General features: G+C 57.7%; 1 protein-coding gene across 2 annotated transcripts; it reads left to right on the top strand.

Moving 5' to 3' along the window:
* The first annotated feature begins 455 nt into the window (after positions 1–455).
* Positions 456–3,343, top strand: FAM241B (family with sequence similarity 241 member B). 2 transcript variants are annotated; one of them, XM_059662501.1, is made up of 4 exons: positions 456–538; positions 1,616–1,646; positions 1,740–1,887; positions 2,577–3,343. In XM_059662501.1, the coding sequence occupies exons 3-4, from the start codon at positions 1,795–1,797 to the stop codon at positions 2,844–2,846; spliced, it is 363 nt and encodes a 120-aa protein (XP_059518484.1). In that variant the 5' UTR covers positions 456–538; positions 1,616–1,646; positions 1,740–1,794; the 3' UTR covers positions 2,847–3,343. The 2 variants fall into 2 exon arrangements, with proteins under 2 accessions (XP_059518484.1, XP_059518483.1); XM_059662500.1 differs by lacking the exon at positions 1,616–1,646.
* Positions 3,344–23,203: the final 19,860 nt, after the last annotated feature.

The raw sequence follows: 23,203 nt of genomic DNA, 5'->3' as shown, positions 1-23,203 counted from the left end.
CGGTGCCAACTCAAAAGCTGCCTCCTTCAGGAAGCCCTCCCTGCAGCTAGTTACACCTGCTCTGTGGTTCAGACCATTTCCTTCTCACTGGAGTTGGAGCTCCTCCAGGGCAGGGCCAGGTCTTACTCAAGGGGCATCCAAGGAGCCAGCTCAGCAAACCTATGCGGGTGTCCTGAGCCTGTGCCCACCTCTCCTCCCAGGCCAGGGGCGCCCCCACCCCGGGTTTTCCTCTGTGAGCTCCACTTCCCTTCCCTCCTTTTCTTCTCCCTCCCCCTTCCTCTCCTTCCTGCAAACTTGTCCGTCTCCTCTCCATACTCCTTCTTCCTCCTTCTTCCCTCCCCTGCAGACCTCCCCTCTGCTCCCCGCCCCCTTTCTCCCTCCTCCCGCGCCCTGCGCCTCCGCCGCCGGGCCCGCGGCTGCAGTTCCCCCGGCGGCCTGCAGAGGCGCTGCCACGCCCGCTGGGCCGCATCGCCACGGCTCCTCCTGCGGGGTCAGGTGGGAGGAAGCGGCCTGGAAGCCGCGGCCAGTGGACCTGCAGGTGGGTGTCGGGGCGCGGGGCGCATCCTTCCCCTACCGCGGGCCCAGTTTCGGAGCTGGGCTCGGTGGCCCGGGCAGGCCCCTCCTGCCCCGGGAGCACCCGTTCCCCCACCAGGGTCAGGTGCACCGAGGGCGGGCGGCGCCCACAGCCCAGGCAGGGGGTCGGATGACCAAGCACAGGGGACTTCGGGGGCTGGGACCCACTTGGCCTTCTGCAGGGCCAGGCCGCGGGCAAGAGACGGGCGCTACTAACCCCTTTTGGCTTGGGTGTCACAAGTGCTTTTGGGAATTTAAATGAAAACGCTGGCTGGGCTCCTTGGAGGGGGTTTGGGGGGCGGGGAGCGAATGGCCTTTACACAGACTCGGAAGAGACATGGAAGGATCCCCACCCCCACCTCCAGCCGAAGGGACACCCTTGGGGTCTGCGGAATGGGGCTCTCCCAGAGCCACAGAGGCACCCCCCCCCCGCCCCCATTTTCGGGAAGGCGGGCCCTGCCCTCCAGTTAGCAAAGGAGGGACTGGTGCTCCGGGTGTGGGACAGGTGAGGGGCGTGCCCTCTGCAGGTCTCTTCCTCCGCCCAGATCCCGGGCTGTGGCCTCCAGTGCCCTCTGCTGCCAGGCAGAGGAGCTAGAGAGGCCCTGCCATGAGCCCGATCTCCTGGGGAGGAGAGCTCAGGTCCTGGCATGCACCTCCGAAGGAACAGCACAGTGGAGCAGTATTTGAACAGAAGGAGGTGGAGAACCTGGGGATTTGGGGGCCCTGCACTCCTTATTTAGGACCCAGAGAAGGTCTTCGCATTCTTTCTCTGCTGCCCGTGGATGATGCTCCTGGGCCAGCTAGTCACACCTTTAGTGGGACCCGCGCCAGGGGAGTGAGGGAGTGTGGGACCAGCCTCTGCGGACCTGCCACAGCGCCGGGGCCACAGGGAGGGTCTCGTCCCCACTGTTGCTGCTAGTAGGTAATAATACAGCCTCTTTCTCCAAGGATCCTCCTAATAGTCTCCCCGGTGCACTCACTATCTGAAAGGTTTTCCTCCAGCAAATAACTTGCATTTATTTCTCTCCTTTTTACTAATCAGACGCAGTGCCTGCTCAGGACGGGTCACCAGGGTGAGCCCCCAGAATTGCAGTTTCTCCCATTGAAAGCAATCATCTCTCTATTGGTGTCAATTGGTGTTTTGTTTTGTGTGTGTGTGTTTTCAGCCTTTTGAGGTCCGAGGAGAGGTGCCGCCCCGCAGGGACCCGCACTCCTGGGAGGATGGTGCGGATCTTGGCCAATGGGGAAATCGTGCAGGATGACGACCCCCGCGTGAGGACCACTGCCCCCCCACGCAACAGCACCCCTCGACAGGTGGGTGCTTCGCCCCGTGGAAGGGGCGCAGCTACCCTCTGTCTTCTGGGCCAGTTACTCCTTAGCTCACTGGTCATTAACGTCTAACCTCAAGTTCTCTTTGCAGAGAGCTGAGCTGGATGGGGAGGGGTGGTGGTCAAAACTTGGTGAAAACCCGCAGTAGATGGATTGCCCAGCCCCTTGCCTCCCTAGCTCTTCCTCCTGCTGGCAGCCTTCCCAGACTTCAAACCCAAGAGCTCTCCCTCCTTTAAGCTGGTTAGCAAACTCCACTGGAGCCGGCATCTTTCTTAAGAGTCTGTTGGGTGAGAGAGGAGCTGGAGAGTAAGTGGAGGAGAAGAGCCTGTGGCCACCCAATGTTGACTTCAAAGGAAGAGTGAGGAGTGTGAAACACGCCTGCCCGAGTGCTCGGCCCAGTAGTCTAACCCGCCTTGACCCCTTTCTCTCTCCTCTGTCCTGGGCACTTCTTCCTGGCACCACATGGGCAATGCAGTTTCTGTGCCCTGAGAGCTTGTGACTCAGTCGCTGGAATTCCTGTGGGTGGCATCTGGGGATTGCGGAGGAAGGAGGGTGTGGCCCTGGGTGATGAGGGGAGGGCAGGGCCCGGCCCACAGGGTTCCCTTCTGCCTGGTCCTCTCCTCCAGAGAAGCTTTCTCTGGATTCACTCGTTTTTCTCTGTCTTCACCTTCCAGAGCTTCCTCAACAGGGGCCATGGCGCCCCCCTGGGGGGTCCCGGCCTCCGGCAGCAGCAGGGGGGAGCCAGGCTGGGCGCTGCTCAGTCCCCCTTCAATGACCTCAACCGGCAGCTGGTGAACATGGGCTTCCCCCAGTGGCATCTCGGCAACCACGCCGTGGAGCCGGTGACCTCCATCCTGCTGCTCTTCCTGCTCATGATGCTCGGCGTGCGCGGCCTCCTGCTGGTGGGCCTCGTCTACCTGGTGTCCCACCTAAGCCAGCGGTGACCTCCGCTGGGGGCAGGCGTGGGGAGAGGGAGTTCCAGGCCTCGGTGTGGGAACAGGCACATGAGGAGGGGAACCTGGTGGTGCCTTGAAGGTGTGCTCAGAGAATGCTGTTTCCACGCGGTGTTAGCATGATGCCGAGGGAACCTCTAGTCCAGCAGCCCCAGCGTATCGGTGGGTACCCTCACTCCCCTGCGATGTTTGTCGGTAGTACCGGGCCTGCATTAAGCACAAAGAGCAAGAACAGGATGCCCTTCCCATTGTCTTGCAATCCTCTTATGCCAAGGAGACGGCCCCAGCTGGTGCCAACATGTTCTCATGCCTCTGGACCCCGTGCTGACTTCCCCTGTAAGTTGGGAACAGGCCGGGGGCTTAGGGCAGGTGGGAAAAGTTTCCCAACTTTTATAACCCTGCTTTTGTTGGCTACCTGTGTATGACAGGTGGTACCGGCATTCTATTTATTGTGGTGGCGTTTTCAATAAATAAATTTAGTAAACATGTGTCCACGGAGAGACGTTCATATATGACGGCACAGCTGTGCGTAGATCTGGAAGACGAGGTGAAGGTGGTTGGGCATGGCTGGGACTGGGGGACAGGGTAGAAGGGGGCATTTGACCTTGGGAGGTAGTTCATTACTTTTTTCCTTAGGCTCCAGGACCTGGGAGGGGTCCAGGTCAAGCCTGGGTCAGGCCTCTTGTCTGATGCTTAGGTAACATCTAGACTCGCTCTGAAATGCTGGCCAGGATGGCTGCTGAGCGGTGGGTTCAGGCTAGCCAGAGCGCAGGTCTCCCGGTCCAGGGGCTCCAACCAGAGGCTTCCGAGCCTCCCTGCCCTCACTGTCCATGGGAAGTGGGGCCTTGGCGCTGCTACCAGTGCGTGTGCCGTGAAAGCGCCTGCTTTTCCTGGAGGAGGCTTTGCGTGTTGGCTGGTGGGCCTGGGTGGGGATGTGGGGATGGCGTTGGGTCCTAGGCCCCGAATGGGCTGAGGGGTAAAGGTCAGAGAGAAACTGGATGAACTCGAGGACTTACCCCAACGAGAGACCAGACCTCGCATCCTCTCCTTAGGATCCTTTGGGGTTTGGCAGTTTGGGGGAGAAAGGCAGCCTTTGGGGGTGGTTCTCCAAGGCCAGTGCTGGGAGAGCCAGCATGGGATGTGTGGAAGGGAGGATGGGGGAGAGAGTGAGAGGGATTCTGTTCTTCCTCGGACAGCCTGCCATGCTGCCCAGAACAGAACCGGCTCCTCCAGGCCCCGTGACGCCGCTGCCCTTGCGGGGGCCGTGGCCTTCATCGCAGACATTCCTGGGGAGCTCTGTGGCGTTGGAACAGGACTCCTTTCTCAGCGTTTTCTGTGTCTATTTCCCAGTGGCAGTTGAAACGCGCTCCCTTTCTGATGGCCATGTAGGGGGAGAGCGCTGGGCCCTGGCTGGGAAGCACAGACAGGGAAGGGAGATGCTGGCTCTCAGTGGCTCCTCTGGGCCTGGACGAGGGAAGTGGTGCCCAGCCCTGGCTGATGTCCAGCTGTTCCCAGCGCATCTCCTACCTGGCACCTCTGCCCCCCTCACCCAGCAGCTGCTGGGGTGGGAGTGGGGAGGGATGTCCCCACTCAGCATCTCCCGCCCCTGAAACTCCCTCTTCAGCTTGTCTCTGTCTGGGTTTTTCCCTTTTCCCCCCTGCAAAGCTGTGGTACTCTCGGAAGAAATAAATCTTCAATGTGTGAATACCTTTGAGGGAGATGAATCTGAGCCCACAAGTGGAGGGCTGGGGACTGTCTTTTTCTAGAATTCTGTTTCCATGCCCAACATCCAAGCCCTGGGAGAACTTCAGAGAAGGCAGGGGAGGGCAGGGGCAAAGCCTCACGCTGGCAGGCCTGGGAGGTGGGAGGGGCCCCGGGCAGGTGACCACACGGCCAGAGGCCCCTCCCAGAGGCATGTGGGCCACCTCCGGGAAAGGGCCGGCTGGAAGGGAGTTGTGTGAGAAAGGAGCAGTGCTGTGTCTGGTCCTGTTTGTGGACTGAGTTCCCACACACAGGCTGATCCCAGCAGAGCTGCCCGGGTTCGGTGGGGCTGGGGGCCCAGGGACCCCACTGACCCTCTTTCCTTAACCGGCCCTCCCTTTTCCCCCAGGGCTCTGGCATGGTTGGCCAACCTCTGCTCTGCCCCACGTTTCCAAGTCCAGGGTCTGAAAGCGCACTGGGCCTGCCTCCCCGTAGGCCAAGCATGTCAAACTCGGGCCTGCGGACACAGGCCTCGTTTATTTGACCCCTGTTAGCCTTTGAGTTTGACATGCTTGCTGTCGGCAGAGGCAGGGTGGCAGAGGGAAGGTGCCCCCTGGGTGTGTGCCTCCTGTGTAAGCTGTAAACATCTTCGCCTCCGGGTTGATGGCCCTTCAGTGGGACTCACCTGCACATGTGTTCTGAGCAGGTAAGAGGTCCTTTACTCCGATGGCTGAATGTGGACCTCGATGGGCCTCTGAGTGAGGCCAAGGGCCACCATGGTCCAGACTCTATTCTCTGAGGGGGTGGGCTTTCCTCCTCTGTCCACCCCCTGCCCCACCCCACCCGCTGTGTGACAGGACCCCCCACACTGGGCCGCCTCGAGGGCGGATTCTGGGGAGGTTTCTGCTAATCTCCAGGGCTAATCCTTGAAGCTCCGTGTCTCAGTGTCAGGTTGGATTTACAGCCTGGCTGCCTCTGGGAGAGATGCCTCTGGGAGAGATGCCGCTACCCCTCCCCTCCAAGTGAGCCACAGCGGGGTCCTCAGGCCTCTGCTGCCTCCCTGGGGCTGGAAAGGGGAGCCCCCCCTCTGAGGAGTTACTTGGACTCCCTGGTTGGGCCACCTGGTGCGGGAGCTGTGGGTAACTGTCCTAGGCCGCCAGAACCCCGCCTTTGGCAGAGGGAGGGGGTTGGCTTCCCTCACGGGGGACTCTTGCTCTGTGAGTTGAGGAAGAAGCCTTGGTGTGGGGGGCAGAGCCTGGCCTGGCGTTACCCCCACCCTGGCCATCTGGGCCCCAGAGGAAGCCCGTCTGTTGGCCGGCCCTGCTCTGGCTCCATGACCTTGGCCGCTGGAGCCTGTTTCTCGGCTCTAAGAAGGGATGATGACCTGCGTCCCTCCTGCCTCTTGCCTCGGGGATCAGCCTTGTTGTGGTGGGTGAGAGGGACAGAGGGCACAGGAAGGAGGGGCTGCACCAGCCCCGCTCCTCCTCCACGGAGGCTGCGCCTGGGACTGCAACCACAGCACCCCAGGCCCTAGGAGCCCCGGCTGAGCGAGGAGAGCAACTCACATTTTATTTAAATCCACTGTTGCTCCCTCCCAGCTGTCAGAGAAGAAAGGCAGCTGCGTCTCTGCTCCCGGAAGCCGAGGGGCGTGTTGAGAGTCGCAGTGTCAGGACAGGATGGATTCACCGAGGGTGTGTGTGCACCTGACACTGGGCTAAGCACCTGACATCATTTCATTGTCACCAGCACTTTGTTATTTTTTAAAATATGTTTTTTATTGATTTTTTAGAGAGGAAGGGACAGGGATAGAGAGATAGAAACATGGATGAGAGAGAAACATTGATTGGCTGCCTCCTGCACACCCCCTACTGGGGATGGAGTCCTGACCAGGAATCGAACCAGCCAGGAATCGAACCAGTGACCTCCGGGTTCACAGGTTGATGCTCAACCACTGAGCCACACCGGCCGGGCGTCGCCAGCACTTTGTGACTTAGGTACTGTCACGGTCCCCTTTCTTTCACTGCTGAGCACACTGGAGAGCATTGGTAACTTGCTCCGGACCCTGAGCAGGCTGGGGTTGGAGCTGGGATTCAACTGAGGCCAAAGCCCACCATCCCACCACTCCTGTTTCACCATTGGCTGCTGGTCAGAATCACCTACAGACTTGTTACAGGTGCAGGTGCCCAGGCCTCACTAGATTCTCAGAGGTGCGGAGGGACATGGCCTGGGCCAGACCTGTCTCTTACAAAGCCCTCCAGGTGACTTTGGTGGTGGTGGTGGTAGGGGGGGCGGGCTGGGGCATGGGGGGGGGGCAGTTAGACACTGACTGCAGAGAGTACCTGTGGCCCACAGAGAAGAGGAAAGTTCATTCAGAGAAGAGGGAGATGGGGAGGGACCAGGCCTCACTACTCGCTGGGACCCATCGTGACCCTCAGGCCATCTCTATAAGGGCAGAGGGCACAGGGTGGGTGTGAGGAGGCTGGCTCATCTTTCCAGCTAGGTGGTCCCTATAGTGTCCCAGCTCTGGGCTGCAGTCACTGCCTGGGGTACAGCCCTCTTCCCTGCATTGCTGAACGCATGCTGTTTTCACTGCGGACCGACAAGGGGAGAAATCCAGTGACCTCGCACAGGGTCCCTGAAGGGCTGTGCAGGGTGGCGCGGGTCGGGGTGGGGGCAGCACAGGGCTTTGCTGCCACCACTGGATGGAGACAAGCCTGCACCCTGTCCCACAGAGCCTGCCAGTGGGAGACGGGAAGCTCAGCCCTCCTGTGCTGCGGCCCAGGCCCCAAGAGCAGCGAGGAATGTTCCAGGAGTTGAGCACTTCAGTGGGATTGCAGAGGGGGGTGTATGTGTGTGTCTGACCCTCTGGTTCGGGGGGCGGGGGATGTGCTGAAACTACCTGGCTTCAGGGACCCAGAACTTGGGAGGAAGGAGAGGAAGTTGTCCAAAATGAAGCCTGAGCCTTTAGGCTAGGGCCTCCGTGCAGGGGGAGGCTGAGCACTGGGGGAGGAGGAGGCAGGCCTGCACTCACGGGCCCCCAGCTTTAGTCCCTCCGGTATGTGTGTATGCGTCTGTGTTTGGGGAGGGTTGGGAGGGTGGGGGGACGGGTAAGCTGCGGAGGCCAAATCCCAGATCCGCCTCCAGTTAACCCACCTCCACCTTGGGCACAGTCCACACTCCCTCCCTCCGTGTCCTCATCTGTGACTCACAGGGGCAGGAGGATCACGTATGTTAATTCATGGGCAGCACTTAGCAGTTCTGGCACAAGGCTAGCACTTGATACCATAGTCACAAAGCAATGGCATTAGGGTTTGCATATATATATTTTTAGAGCAACTCACAGTTTATTTAAGTCTATTTTGAAAAGGAAGCCTCATGTTACTATTGACAAAAAGCCAACATTACTTGCCATTTATAGTAGATATTAGTACAAGTCAATGTCCTGGAGAGAAAAGAGCATGATTCCAGCTCAGCTAGTCGCTGCTGCTGGCCGAGGCTCTACACCTGCTGCCCGCTTTCTTTCTTTACCAGGGTTTGGAGAGGTGAAGGCCCACTAGCATCTGACGGAGACATTCCTCGATGGGTTCAAGGGACTAGAGAGGAATGAAGAGGGGATGAATTTTTCACCATGTGATCCAGTGAGGCGTCTGGGAATCCTATATAATAAAAGGGTTATATGCAAATCAACCGAACAGTGGAATGACCAGTCGCTATGACGTGCCTTGACCACCAGGGGGCAGACGCTCAATGCAGGAGCTGCTCCCAGGTGGTCAGTGCACTCCCACAGAGGGAGCACTGCTCAGCCAGAAGCTGGGCTCACGGCTGGCGAGCACAGCGGAGGTGGTGGGAGCCTCTCCCGCCTCCGTGGCAGCGCTAAGTATGTCCGACTGCCAGCTTAGGCCCACTCCCGGAGGGCTCCCAAACTGCAAAAGGGCACAGGGCGGGCTGAGGAACCCCTAACCTGAGTGCACGAATGTCGTGCATTGGGCCTCTAGTTGTTTACAATCACCTTGAACACCCCATGAAGCACTCCACTCCCCACCAGGTGGAAGCACCTCAAAACTGTGGGGAACTGTGCTTGAATTTCAGACTTTGAAAGGTAATGCATTGCACAGTTCAAAGACCAAGCAGTGTGCAAACGTGCCTTCTCCCCTGTCCCCCTCCATCCATCCATCCATCCATCCATCCCTCTCCACCCTATCACTATCATTCTTTGTGCCCTTTAAATCCTTCCAGAGTTCATTTATGCAAATGTGAGCCAGCTCAAATATACTAATTTTGTCCTTTTATCTACAAAAGATGGAAAATTAGGTAATTTTATGCCCTTGCTTCTTTTACGTATACCCTGGGCACAGTTCAGATTAGTAGAGCGCTTCTTCATTCTGTGCTGTTTTGATATTGGGGTGAGTTGTTGACTCTCTTTTGCCCTCAAGGAGTCATCTGACCACAGGGGTGGACCCCCAAGGAATATAGCTCTGACCCAGAACCAGTCTCCTCTGAAACAGGGGGATGCTGACAGACATGTCTGCCCTCCCTCCCTCCCGGGTAGCTCCTTGGATGGCGCAAACTCAGCCCAGGCTCTCAGCCATTCACCACATTCAGGGAGAGTCTCCTGTGTGCCAGCAGAGGGGGAGGCAGAAAGAGCCCCGGAAGTCACACTCGATCAAAGTTCTCGGTTCCTGTCTTCACCTGGCTTTGGCTCAGCGAGATGTGATGGCCTCCCCTGAAACCCGTCCCCCTGAGTCATGCTGTCCCCAAGGGGAACAGTCCTTCCAATTCTGGGAAACAAAGGGACAAGACTGGGGTTTGTCAAAGGCCCCTTTCAGCTCGAACACTGGACGGTACCTGCCACAGAGCCTTGCCCATCATAGGTCCATAATGGACTTTGCTGCGACTTGGCTTGGCATTGACAGTGTCACTGTGCCTCCACCCCCCCACCCGCCATGTTTTAATAAAGATCTGGACTGAGGAGCTGGAGGGAAGCCAGGAAGGCTGACAGAACCGCAGGCTTTCTTGAGCTCTGAATTGGCTAATGAAATCCCTTTCCCCTGGTGCAGGAAGACCCCAAAGACCCTGGCGTGCTGGCCTGAAGGGGTGAACGTTGTGCCCTGGCGCCATCTGGTGGAATGCCTGAGCCGGAGCATGACCATCGGCTACAAACCAGGTTTCTGAAAGCATCTGCCCATCCCCTGGGTGAGCGCTCACCTCCGCCAGCCCAGGCTTAGGATGACCTTATATCCCAGCGACAGTGGAACTCAAGTGGAGAACTGGAGGAGAATATATGCGACTGCATTGGAATTAATGCACTTTGGCCTTGCCCTTTGGCTGAGCTCTATGCTGAGAGCCGCTTCTCATTTCATCCTCCCCAAAGAACAAGAGCTGTCTCTCCCTTTCCACAGATGGCCAACCTTCGAGTATAGAAGCAGCTCCCATGGCTGCACAGTTGGCAGGCGGCAGGTCTGGGCTGGGAGGCCGAGGGCTAGGGGGCTGCAAGGAGAGGCCCTGTCACCAAGGTCGGTAGGGCTTGTCCTGAAGCAGATGCCCTGGTACTTGAGCTTCCAGGGTCGGGCACAGCATGAGAAGACTTGCTCTTGGCTATTTTCTGGTCCAGGCCTCCTGTCATCCTGTGAGGCAGCCCCAGCGGGAGGGGCTCGCTCACTTCCTGGTTGGGCCCCTCTAGGTTGGGTGGCTGTGTCCAGCGCAGCCTGCCCCGTGCAGTGCCCACCAGCACCTTCACATTTGCCCATCGTCACTTGACCCGTTTGCTTTGATAAATGTGAGACTGACCTGGTGTCATTCAGAACACGGTGTCCTTTGTCTTTCTCATAGGAGGCAAGGAGTGGGGACATCGGACAGATTTCCCGCTAGTTACTAGTGGTGTGCTTGTAGGCAACTTGCTTGCTGTGCCTCAGTTTCCTCATCTGTGAAATGGGGAGAAGGTGCCGTTTAGGGCAGTTGTGAGGTCCACGTGGCAGACGTGCATACAGTGCCTGGTGCACAGCAGCGTGCCCTGGATGGTGGTTTGTGTCAGGTCACTTCTTGCATGCTGCTTGGTAAAAACTGGCTGTCCTAAGCCAAGAATATTCAAAATGTAACTTGCTTTTGAAATATCAGGGGGGAAAAACACAGAAAAGAATGTCCAGTGTGACCACTTTCCAGTGCGCGCAGTGAAGGCATTTATCGCCAAGGCATTGGCCTGTGCCCGTGCCCTCAGCAGCCTCGGGGAGGGGGATTCTTTTGCAACTTTGAGTTCAGCTAATTCTGCGAAACTGCCTTCTTCTGATGGAGTGACTAAGGTCCAGACGCCAGCAGCAAGGGAAGGGCCAGAGGGCTCCTTGTGACGATGGGTCTCAGCCCCAGCTACACGGCCGATGGGCCTGGACGGGCAGCTTTGAAACCTGCGGACAGGAGCCAGCCCAGAGCTGGGGGGTGGTGGTGGGGGGGGGCTCTCAGGCAGAGGCTGCTCTCGCGTGGGGAGTGGGTCTGCGGTGCCTGACCTCTCACACACGATACTGAGTTTCTGAGGCAGGGATTGCACTGGGCTCTGTTTGTATCCAGCCCCTGACAGAGGCCTGGCCCAGAGTCAGGCCTCAGGGGCTGTTGAGTGGATTGCACAGGGAGGCACAGGGACTAGCCCAGCTGAAAGGAGAAGGGAGACCCCAGGCCAGAGCTCACCCTGCCTGCCTTGTCGGGGTTGGTCCTGTGACTTCCAGTGGGGGGTGGGGGGGAGATGTCACCTGTGTACTCAGGCTTCATTCTCAAGTGTAACTGCAGACAGTGCTGTTCCCCCTGCTACTCCCTCGCATCTGTGGGGCAAGAAGGGGAGGGAGGACATAAGGAAAGGAGGGAAGAGGGAAGGAATGAAAAGAACCTGGGTTAACAGTGCGAATGCAGCCCCCGGCCAGGGCTCCTAGGGCCCGGGGTGACACCTGCCTGCTTCATTACTGACTTAAATGAAGACCCTCCCATGGAGACCACCTGGTGAGAATTCTCCTCGTCCCCTGGCCCCCAGCTGCTCCTGCTCCAGGTGCTGGCAGGTCCCCTCTAAGGACCTCCCCTTGAATGTGTCCCTGCTCCTCTCCTTGGGTGGGGCCATTAGCTCAGGCCCAGGCCCAGCCCCGGGGTGAGAGGGAGCAGCGACACATTGTGAGTGCAGCATCCATTCCTCTGCTCCATTCCCAGGGCCATTAGGCTCTCGCCCTTCGCTCCCAAGGCCGTGGGGACACAGGCGGTCCTCCTTGAGCTCTGACTCCCAGTCCCCTAGTTATGGGGTGTGGAGACTCCCACGCCCTCAGGAGCCCAGCAGGTGGCGGAGAGAACCCCGGGAAGCAGCTGGGTACCAAGCAATAGAGAAGGATGGAGCTTGCGGAAAACTGGGCAGGGCATCCTCTCCCAAAGGCCTTTGGGCAGCTACCCCTCACCATGCAGGCTAAGGCTAATGCTGCTGCCAACAGGCCAGTCTCCAGGCTCTTCGTCATGTGGCTCTGGAGCCTGTATCCCGGCTCCTCCCCTAATCGCTATGTGGCCTTGGGCCACCGAGCCCCTCCCCCGAGCCTCAGTTTCCTTTCCATCGATGAGGGTAATAATATCCCCTCTTAGGGTTGATGTACAGACAAAAGTGATATTCCTTAAGTATGGCACAACATATTCTTGATAGAGCAGCTGTATTCATTTTCTGTGCTGTGTGACAAATTACCAGAAACCCAGCACTTAAAACAACACATGTTTATTCTCTCACAGTTTCTGGGCGTGACCTAGCCTGGTCCCTGCGAGGCTATGAACAGGAACCCCAGGTCTGGGTCCTCATCTAGAATGTCGGCTGGGAATGGTCCACTGCCAAGCCCCTGGGCTATTTATGGGCGGAATTCCCTTCTTGCAGCGACAGGACTCATGGCAGCTCTTTCTTCCAGGCCAGCAATGGGGAGACTCGAGTGCGAGTCCCCTAACAAGAGTGAGTCTTATGTCACGTAACGTCACGGGAGTGACATCTTTGCCGCATTCTGTTTGTAAGAAGCAAGTCCCAGGTCCCGCCCACGCTCAGGGAGGAGATGGGCATGAGTGCCAGGAGGCGGGAACCCGGGGCCCCCTCCAGCCCCTGGGCAAGGGCTTTGCGTGCGTCAGGTCATGTGGTCCTCACCAGAACCCCGAGAGGTGAAGACTGCCATTGTCTCCAAACAGCAAATGAGAGAACGGCACAGGCCATGGAGGAACTCCAGGTAGGAACTAAATTCTGGCTTGAGTCAAGGAATCATAGACGAGCCATGCTCCAAAGAGCCCGGAGCGGTAACTTAGCCCTAACTGGTTTGACTCAGTGGATGGAGTGTCAGCCTGTGGACTGAAGGTCCCAGGTTCGGTTCTGGTCATGGGCACATGCCTGGGTTGCGGGCTTGATCCCCAATGGGGGACGTGCAGGAGGCAGCTGGTCAGTGATTCTCTCTCATCATTGATGTTTCTATCTCTCTTTCCTTCTCCCTTCCTCTCTGAAATCAATAAAGATATATATTTTTTAAAAATGCAAACCTTCAGTTGAATGACAGGACATGGAAGCCACAGGGGGAGCGGACCTGGCGAGATCGCATGCTGAGTGCCTTCTGTGGCTCGTTGGACTGAAGGGTTCACCTGGCCCACAGGCCATTGAGGAGGGTCAGGAGGAGGGGACCAGTTCGAAACCTGGCTGGAAGAGGTCCGTGAGTCTCAGCGGGAGGCTACTCCAGGACGGCCAGTTCTGGTCACCGCTGCCTCGCTCCCCGTGGTCACCAGCAGGTGGCACTAGGCACCCAGTGGCCACTTTGCTCCAGAAAAGGTGAACTGAAAACCTGTGTCTGGGAGTAATTAGGGCAAGAGGCCGGCCGCGGGGCCCACTTCCATCAGCCTCCCTCTGGAAGCCTTGTGCTTGGGCCGCTGGGCAGGGAGGGGCCGGAGGCTCCAAATTGGGTTCCTCTGGTTCCAGACCCTCGGCGGGCTGTTCTGTGGTCAGTGAACAGGCACCCAGGATGTGCTCCATGTACCCGTCTTGACTAGTGATGGAGTCAAAGCAAGAGGATGGGTGGGTGGGTGCCTGAGCTCCAATTGGCATGGACAGCCTGGGCTCCAGCTCAGGCCTTTCCCCTCATTCAGTTCCTCAAGGCATGTCCTTCTCTGCCAGGCAAAGTCCACAGAATTCAGGATGCCCTGGGAGGCTGTCTGGTTCCTGGAGCCTTTCTCTCCTCCTTCCTCCTTCCTTCTATCTTCCTCTCCTTCTCTCCATCTCCCCTCTCCCCTCTCTCCTTTCCCTGTTTTCCTACTCTCTGCACCACCCTAGTCCCCATGAGGGACCCTGCAGGTCTAGCCCCCCCAACCTCAGCATCTCATCTGCAAAGGCAAACAGAGACCCATACCAATGGGTTTCTAGGATGTGGTTTCCATAGCAATAGTGCATCTCCTGCCTCTGTGGTTCTCAGCCCTGATCAGGTTGCCATGGAGACTCTTACCTCACTGAAGAGTGATTTGTGGGACTGTTTTTCTTCTTAACCTATCTCCTTCCTCCCTTCCAGAAACCCTGCCAGCCCAAATGGCCTTTTCCCCTCTGACCGCGGACCTGGGAGCCTCCCCAGAGGACGTCCCCATGGAGGCCACTGAGGCTGGGGAGCATGTTGTTTATGCAGGTTCTCCCGGTCACCTTCTCCCCTGTTATGGGCAAGGGAGGCACCCCACAGAGAACCGAAACCGACTCGGGGTCCCACCTTGTCTGCCCACAATGCCCTTCGAGGCCCTTTGCCTCGTCACATGTGGCCAACAGATGCTTCTCTGCAGGCATTTCCCCTAAAAATCCTCGGGGCTTTGGAGGGATGTGTGTGGCAGGGAAAAGTGGGTTGCAAACACAGGTGAAAGAGGCAGGTGAAAAGAAGGGAAAGGACTGGGAAAAGTGAGGTGAGGGGAGGGGACTGGGAGATCTTAGGGGAGAGGAAGAGGGTGAGGGTGAGAGTTCAAGTAGCTGCAGAATTCCTCTGGAGTTATTGATCGCTCCATAACCCCCAACCCCAAATAGGCCTCTTCTTTCTCTGCCAAATAGAGAATATGTTCGTCCACATGAAAACATACTAAGCACAGTGTGCCCCTCTCCCCCGACCCCTAACTTGAAAGCCATTACAATAATTAAGGCAGGAGATGAATGAGTTGTTTTCCCCCATTCTCCCCAAACAGATCAACTGAGGGGGGGAGACACACACTTACTACAGACAGAAGAAGGAGGTTTAGAGAGGAGACTGGGGGGCACAGAGGCACTTAGAGTCAGAGCTGGGGACAAAGGACATTACTGGAGGGGCACAGGACCAGGGCGGGACTGGCAGAGAGGCCCCGGGAGGAGGAGAGCTCCCTCTGCTTCCAGGAACCTGTGATCGGCTTCCCCTCCTGGTTCACCCAGCACCAGGGACTCCATCACCATGGTAACCAGCCTGGGGACCCAAGGGAGTATGGGCCCCTCCGTTTCCGGCTTATCCTCTGTGGATGTGTTACAGGCCAGAGCGCCCTCAGCCCGGGTGAGCAGTCAGGAGGCCTTTCTGTGGGGTGGGGTGAGGGCTGACGGTCGGCTCAGTCCCCCAATCTCAGCCCCGCTCATCACATGACCAACCAACGGTGGACGGTGACCCAGCTCCATGGCTCTGTTCACGGGTGGAGCACACGGCGGGTGGCAGGCCAGCCTTAGCTCAGCTGAGAGTTGTTAGTCTTTTAGGAGCCTTTTGCATTTTGCCAAACATTTTGATGTCTTAAGGATTCCTTTCTTCTCTCATTCCACCCCCCCCCTCTTTCTCTATGATTCCTTTGGCCAGTTTCCAGCCTAATTTTCTATTTCTAATAAAAACTGTAATCATGTAATGCAGTGTGCTGCCTTGTAGATTTAACCTGTCCCATCCTATGCTTCCATCTTGCTCACTTTTGAGCCTTCCAGAACTTTGATTTCTTCAAGCATTGCTTTTATGTTCCCATATTTTGTCTGATACATTTTAAATTTTTAATAAAAATTGTAGAAGGGGTGGCACTCCACAGATGACTCCACGCCATCTCCCCTGGTGTCCTCGCCTCCTTCCTGTGTTTATTTTGGGTTTTGTGTGTCTCTGTGTGTTGCCTGGACTTGGCGGGCAGCTGGCCCGTCCTGTTAGAGGCGGTCACTCAGAGACACGAGAGATGAGGGAGCGGCTCCCGCAGCACCTGTTGCTTTATGTTCCGATTCCGACCAAAAGGGCCACGCACATCTTTTACTCACCCTGCCACTGGGGCTGGGGCCCGGGGGGGTATTAGACTTTGGGGTCACATAGCAGACGAGGCACTGTGGTCCCTGCCCTCTGGGGAATGGGGATTCTGGGAGAGACAGACTCCAATCAATAAACACACAAAAGATAAGCACGTGTTGTGAAAAAGCTAAGCAGGGGAATGCAGGGCCCTGCGGGAGAGAACAGCAGACCCTGATTTAGGTTGGGGGTCAGGAGGAGGTGACATCCACGCTGTGATGACGTCATCCAGACAAAGGGAAGGGTGGAGGGTACAGGTCCCCAGCGGGGGGGGGGGGGGGGTGGCACCCGAAGCTGAGGAAGCTTCCACCTGGCCCCCCAGAGTCCTGGAGCTGCCAAGGCCCCAGGAGGGGCCCTGGCACTGCGTCCCCATGGCCACGTTTGGGTAAAAAGTGGGTATGTAAAACCCCTGGCTGCCATCTGTTAAGACCATTGCCTTCTCCCTCCACGTTGCTTGGCGCTCAGAGAGGCCTGGCAGGGCATCGCGGGGACCTGGCTACGGGGACGCTGAGCTGGGGAGAGTCTGGGTTCAGGAGATGTGTTTATGTGGTTCCACGTACGGTCGTGGGTCAGCGGGCTGGCAGGGGCGGGAATGGCTCCCAGGTGCATTCCTCCTGCCCGCCTCCCGGCCCCGTGCCAGGCAAAGAGGTACAGCACCTGGGTCCCTGTGAACGGCCCCACGGCGGGTGGGGGGCGGAGGGGGAATGAGATGTGAACTGTGCAAAGGCGGAAGCTGGTCTGGAATATTGTTTTGGATTTTGTGATGTGTGGGGAATTTGTCAGCGTTTAAAAACTGATAAATTGTTTTGATTCCTCACATTCTAAACACGTTTTCACTCTTCTCCCTAATTTTGGTTTTGGATTTCTGCCTTCCTTTTTTGAGGAACCCCTGCCCTCCAGCTGTACATCTAGGATCGGCCCCCATCCGAGGAGGTGGGTGTCTCCTCCTCTGTGGCTGGAGCCAGGGGGGTGCTCAGGGGCTCAAAGCAGAAGCCCAGAAGCTTCCCAGGCTGACCCCTGGGTGTTGCTTGCATCCGAGGGACGGGAGGGTGAGAGGCGGACGAGCAGCCCGCGGTGTAAGACCAGGCCTCGCTGGCGCTCCATGGCCCGGGCGCATCCTGTCCTGGGTTCAGTGCCGACAGCTTCACAGAACTGGCCCTGCCAGGCTTCCCCCCCCCCGCCCCCCCCCCCCAGCCGCGCTGCCTGGAATTACTGTCTAAGAACCATTTGGAACGAAGGCATTGCCTTGTCTGATTGTTCTCTTTTAAAATAGCGGGGGCTACCAAGCAGTATTTACACAAACACCTGCATGTGATACATTAGGTGGACGGGGCAGACTCAGAATACATGTATAGCTTTTATACACAGGACACAAAATGGTCTCAAAAGGAATGTGTGTACCCTAAGAAGGACAGCAGGAACGCACAGAGATATAAAAAGGGCTTGCGTGTGTGCGTGTGCGTGCGTGTGCGTGTGCGTGTGTGCGTGTGCGCGTGTGTGCGTGTGTGTGCGCGCGTGTGCGTGCGCGTCTGTGTGCGCATGTGTGTGCGTGTGTGTGCTTTATGATTGTGCTTTATGAGCGTGTGCCTGTGTGTTGAGGGTGGGGGGCAGCTTGTGGGGATAAATGCAAAGTAACCTGGAGAATTTTCCAATAGAAAAATGTAAGCTCTGAGAGGCCCGGCTGGGGGCGCTTCGGAAGGGGGGTCCCATGGGGAGGGCCTGCTCGGCCTGGGGGCCTGGGCGCGGGGCTGGAAACTGACCCCACCAGGTGCCTCCAGCTACCCCTTCTCAGGCCAAAGCCCTGGCATCCCTGAGCCCACAGGATGAAGCCCAGAACCCCAACCGCCTGAAACGTGGGGCTTGCCTGTAGTTAGTAACGCTGCTTCGTCTATTTGGAAGTTGCTCAGGTCCTAGATCTAAAAAGTTTTCATCAAAGAAAAAACATTGCTTTGATGTGGTGTCGGATGTTAACTAGACTTGTGATCATTTTGCAATATATACAAATGTCGAAGCATGATGTTATCTACCTGAGACGAATATAATGTTATTTGTCAATTATGTCTAAAATATAAAAAAAAACACAAAAAAAAACCCCAAACAAAGTGGGGTTGTGCATGCCTGCTTCTCTGGGCCACACGGAATCTGGCCGCAGCCTTCACCACCCTCTGCTGTTGCCGGTGCCCAGCTCCCCCCGGATGTGGCTGGGGGAGGCTGTCCCTCTGCGTCTGCAGGCTGTACCTAGCTGCACCCTCTGCCCCTCAAGGACACTCTCAAGCCTGGTGTTCTGCCCCAACCATGGCTAGCATCCTGGGGCTTTAGAGTCAGGGGTCCCCAGACACTCATTATTGGGGTTTGCAAATGGCATTGACTTGCGGGGACCCCATTGTTCCTCCTCCTTGTTCAGAGGCCCATGTGCAGCTGCTGTGGCTTAGCCAGGTCTTGCGGGGACAGGGAAGGGGCCTGGAGCCTCACTCCTCTGCCTCTACCTCCACTCAGAGTCGGGACTAGCACACGGCCCTTCCTCCTCCTCCTTGGGACTTGCCCTGAACCTGGAAAGCTTCCCCCTCTTCAGCCAGCGCCCACCCTTCCTGTCCCGGGGCCACCTGCCAGGCCTCCCCAGCTCTCTCCTCAAACCACCCAGCCCTTGCTTGCTCCTCCTCTGGGGGCTCACACCGTGGTCCCTCCCCGTCTACTTTCCAGGCAGCAAAGGTGGGGCCTCCCGTCTCCTTCGGGAAGAGCAGGGGCGCTTCTCGGGGCTGCAGGCTGCTCCATTTCTAACGGCATTCTGTGCTCTGACCCAGTTCCCACCAACCGGCCCCAGAGGGCAGGTTTAGACAGCTGGTTTACACCAGCCAGGAGGCCTGTCACAAGCTCCAGGTCCCCTTGGGCACGTGACTGAGTGTCCTCGCTTGTGTTTTGAGGCTTTGCTTGATGGGCTGGCGGAGGCTGGGAGCTGGACACTGGCCCCTCCTGCCCTCCCAGGTGCAGGGACAGGCCTGGCAGGGCCAGTGGGGACGAGGCTGCAGATCTCCTGTCATGATCAGAACCCCAGGATCAGACAAAGAATGCGACTGAGGAGACAGGGTGGCTTGGCCGGCGGCCTGCTCCCATCTGGACGGAGGAATCCTCCCGGGAGCAGCGTGTGATGAGCTCCTGCTCTGGGGGTGGGTTTCCTCCAGGGCGGGAAGGACGCTTTGATCCGCTGCGGCTGCTTTTCCTGACCCGTGTGAGGCCCCAGTGCAGGCCTGTGACGTGCAGACCTCTGAGCTGTCGGGTTTCCTGTGGCATTCCAGTGCCTCTGGTGCGAGGATGCCGTGACGGGGCCAGGGAGGGGCCACCGTTTTATGTCCACCCAGCCCCGAGGGGGACAGGGCTCCTGGAGGACCTGTGCCGTTCCCGCCCCCCACCCCGCTGGAGCAGGAAGCTCGGGCGGCACAGCACACGGACCCGCTTCCTGGAGCCGTGGGTGCTGTCCTTCCAGATGAAAAAGATCGAGTTAGGAAATCGTGCAAGGAAAAGACTACACACTTATTTTTAAACAACCAGGAAGTTGTTACGGCCTCTTCGGGCAGAGAGACGTCTATTTTACGAGAGTCCTGCTCTTGGCTTTGACATTGAACAGAAGTATTTATGTTGCGTGCCCGGCCCTGGGCGAGGTGCTGGGACACAGGGAGGGACAGAAAAGGCGTGGTCCCTGCTTGCAACAAGCTCACAGTCTAGCATGGCGGACAAGCAGGGACGCTCCTACATTCCGTCACATGGGACAGTTGTACAGGGATCCCCCTTTATCCACGGTTTTGCTTTTTGAGGTTTCAGTTACCCGTGATGAACTGTGGTCAGTGAAAAATTATTGAATGAAAAATTCCAGAAATAACCTGTTTTCAGGTGTGTGCGGTTCTGCGATGGAATCTCACGCTGGTCACGCCACCCGCTCTGTCCTGCTGGGCCATGAATCAGTGCCGTGTCCCGTGTGTCCACGCCGTGGGCACTGCCGCCTGCCGGTCACTGAGCAGCCGTCTCGGCCATCACTGCATCGCGGTGCGTGTGTGCGCGTGCCCCTCATTCTGCTTAACAACGGCCTCAGACCGCAGGAGCGGCGCTGTGCCGTCAGATATGCCGAGAGAAGCTGCGGAGTAAAAAGGAATGCTTGCACAGGAAAAGTCCTGGTGTTTGTAGGGTTTGCTACCATTTGCCGTTCTAGGCATCCACTGGCGGGGGAGGGGGGCTGGGAGTGTATCCGCTACAGATAAGGGGGCTACTGTACAGATAAAGAAGAAAAGGGGCTCTTGGGAGCTCAGAATCTTGGTGACCAGAGTTGGGGAGTGTATAGTGGGCTTTAAAAAAAGTATATATATATATATACATATATACATATGTGTGTGTGTGTGTGTGTTTAATGATTTTTTAGCAAGAGAGGAAGGGAGAGGGAGAGAGAGAAAAACACCCATCGGCTGCCTCCTGCATGCCCCCTATGGGGTATTGAGCCCGCAACCTCGGGGCATGTGCCCTGACCAGGAATGGAACAGCAGGCTTTGGGTGCATGGGGCAATGCTCAACCTGAGCCACACCGGCCAGGGCCTGCAGTGGCGTTTGATGGTTGCTCTGCCTGCCTTTCTGACGGGGCCCTGTCTTCAGCTGGTCATCCTCTGCTCCTGCAGAGGACCCTATGCTGTGGACACAGTGGACTCTACTCCGGCTTCAGGCAGGAACGGTCCCTGTGTGCTTAAGCCATTCGCATGTCCTGTGCCCTGGCCGCAGCCGTTTGCTGGTGGGCGCCTCTGTGGTCCGTCTGGGCGAGTGTTGGATTTTACTTGGCTGTGGAGACAGCTGCTTGCTCGCTCCCTTTCTGGATACAGGAGGTAGGGATGTGGCCGGGGGAGACTCTGGAAGCCGCCCTCAGACCTTAGGATGAAGGAAGTCGCCTTCGGATGAGATAACGTGAAAGGCAGAGGCGAGAGAATGAAACCAGGTCCGTGGTGACGTTTTTGAGCCACTGGGTCAAGCCAGGAAATCACTCTCCAGAACTTCCCCTATGTGAACAGTGCCTGCGGTTCCCGCTTAATCCGTTGGCGATGGCTTTTGTATTTGTCATCACTCCCAACACAGAGCCCTTAATGATGGGGCTCTTGCTCCCAGAAGCAGCTGACACCTGAGATGGGTCTTTAAAAAAAATTGATTTCAGAGAGGAATAGAGAGGGAGAGAGAGATAGAAACATCAATGAGAGAGAATTATTGACCAGCTGCCTCCTGCATGCCCCACACTGGGGACTGAGCCCACAGCCTGGGCATGTGCCTTGACTGGGAATGGAAACATGACCTCCTGGTTCATAGGTTCGTGCTCAACCACTGAGCCAAGCCAGCCGGGCCTGAGATGGGTCTGGAAGCATGCGCTGCAGAAGGCCCTCAGCTCAGCGTTCCTTTCCCGAGCCTCTGACGCGAGCCCTCGGCCAGCCATATGCGCTGAGCGGTGACTGTTCCGGTCCTGGGCAGCAGGCTGGACACTCGGATGAACAGGGTGTGGTCCCCCTGGGGAGGCACAAGCCTGCAGGGATCCAGATGGGCACGTCGGCCTTGCTGAATACAGGGATGGGTGGAGGGCTCCGTGCCCCAGAGCGGAGGCGGCAGCCCCTTGGCAGGGGTCAGCAAGGCTGCCTGGAGCGAATGTTGGTTGTGACTCCCCTCCCCTGACTTCCCGTTGAGAGCTGTTCCTCCCACGGCCAGCTCTCACCTGGCCGCCCCAGTGACCAGGACTGTCAATCAGGGCACTTCTTCCCTCTGTCCAGAGTGGGCCATTCACGGATTGGCTTCTGGGCTGCGCAGGGGGTTGGGGTTCCTTACGTTGGCATTGGCCCAACAACGACACAGACTGAGAGAGCTCAGGTGGCCCCCAGTAGATACCTAGAGGGAGAAGAGGGAACCAGAAGTGGAGGGGCAGACAGAGCCGAGCAGCCAGCTTTCCCCTCCGAGAATGACCTTGACCGGCCTGGCTTCTGTTCTGAGGACTGGTGGGGTGATTTTTGGAGCGTAATACGGGGTCTTTTTAAAAAAATTATTCAGAGTTTCGAGATTGCAACTACAGAGCACTGAGGCCACATGGGCCAGTGTGTGTGCCACCCAGGGCTGGGACGTGCATGGTCTGTTTGTCGGCTGCTCGTGAGCTGGCGTGGCAAGTGCTGAGCAAGCACTGCCTCCGGAGTAGCCTGGGTCTGGGCACGTCATTTCAGCTCTGGACTTGGTTCCCTATCTGTGTGACGGGGGTGATAACAGGGCCATGGTGAGGGTTAAAGGAGTTCAGTGTACATTGCTTAGAAGGGTTTGCTGTGGGTATTTTCATGCATATCTTTCTTCACTGAAAATGTGCCCACTACTTCTTGGCTCACGTCAGGGCCTCCTGACTGCCCTTCCAGCCTCTGGCTGCTCAGCTGACAGAGAGACTGCGTGTTTATGAGCCAGGTTGGGTGCCCGGGACCCGTCCCACCCAGCATCCTCACCTTCTCTCCCCGAGAACAGGCCAGGGTGAGCGGGCTGGGGGAGCCACGCCTGCCAGGAGCACATAGCTGTGGTTGCCAGGAACTCAGCCCTGTGAACCTGACCACTAAGCCCTTCTCCCTGGAGTGCTGAGGGGGGACGGCTGCCAGGGCTGTCAGAGAGAGGGCAGGCGGTAGGCACACGGGCCTCGCCACCCCAGCGAAGGAGGGCCGGAGGGTGCTGGGAGTGGAGGGGAAGAGGGTCCCTCCCTCCCCGACCCGCCCAGGACAGCGGGTGGAAAGGGCAGTGCCATGGAGATCTGGGGGAGGGAGGAGGTGGGCATGGGGACCCACTCGGTGTTGTCCTCAGCCTCCTCCAGGCCCACCCGCTTTGGAGGGGAGGGGGACCTTCAACTCACTGGGGACACCAAGTTCTGGCTCTGCACTGGCTGACCCCATGCTCTCAGCAATACCCATCTGTCAAATGGGATTAAGACTCTTTAATTCTACAGATTTTCTGAGGAGCAAAAATATGAGAGAGAGGGTCGGGGGGAGAGGGAAAGGGAGCGGGAGAGAGAGAGAGAGAGAGAGAGAGAGAGAGAGAGAGCTAGAGAAATGATGAGAGAGAAAACAGAGTCAAGGGAGCAGAGAGAGAAATGCAGAAACAGGAGCTGGGCGCCATGCGCACACACGAGAGCAGTTTGTCCCTCCTCGCAGCACTCTTGCTTCTGGAAAGGGGAGCTCGGACCCTGCACCCTGAGTGGAGGCACCTCCTGTGTCCCCCCCAGGCCAGGTCACCAGGCCAGCAAGCCTTGTCTCTAGGCAGGTGTCTTCCCTGAAAGCAAGGCCGTGGAGGTCTCCCCTCATCGGGCTCTGAGCTGGACGTCCACCCAGCTTGTCCTCTGAGCCTCCC

The sequence above is a fragment of the Myotis daubentonii genome, chromosome 13 (assembly GCF_963259705.1).
Source record: "Myotis daubentonii chromosome 13, mMyoDau2.1, whole genome shotgun sequence".
Lineage (NCBI taxonomy): Eukaryota > Metazoa > Chordata > Mammalia > Chiroptera > Vespertilionidae > Myotis > Myotis daubentonii.
The sequence above is the reverse complement of the archived record's forward strand: the minus strand, read 5'-3'. Positions and strand labels throughout refer to the sequence as shown.

What these genes read in the sequence shown, in the direction of transcription:
- FAM241B (XM_059662500.1), top strand. Translation starts at nt 1,795, where the DNA reads ATGGTGCGGATCTTGGCCAATGGGGAAATCGTGCAGGATGACGACCCC. An exon ending in GCAACAGCACCCCTCGACAG is followed by an intron (nt 1,888 to 2,576) that starts GTGGGTGCTTCG and finishes TTCACCTTCCAG; the next exon opens with AGCTTCCTCAACAGGGGCCA.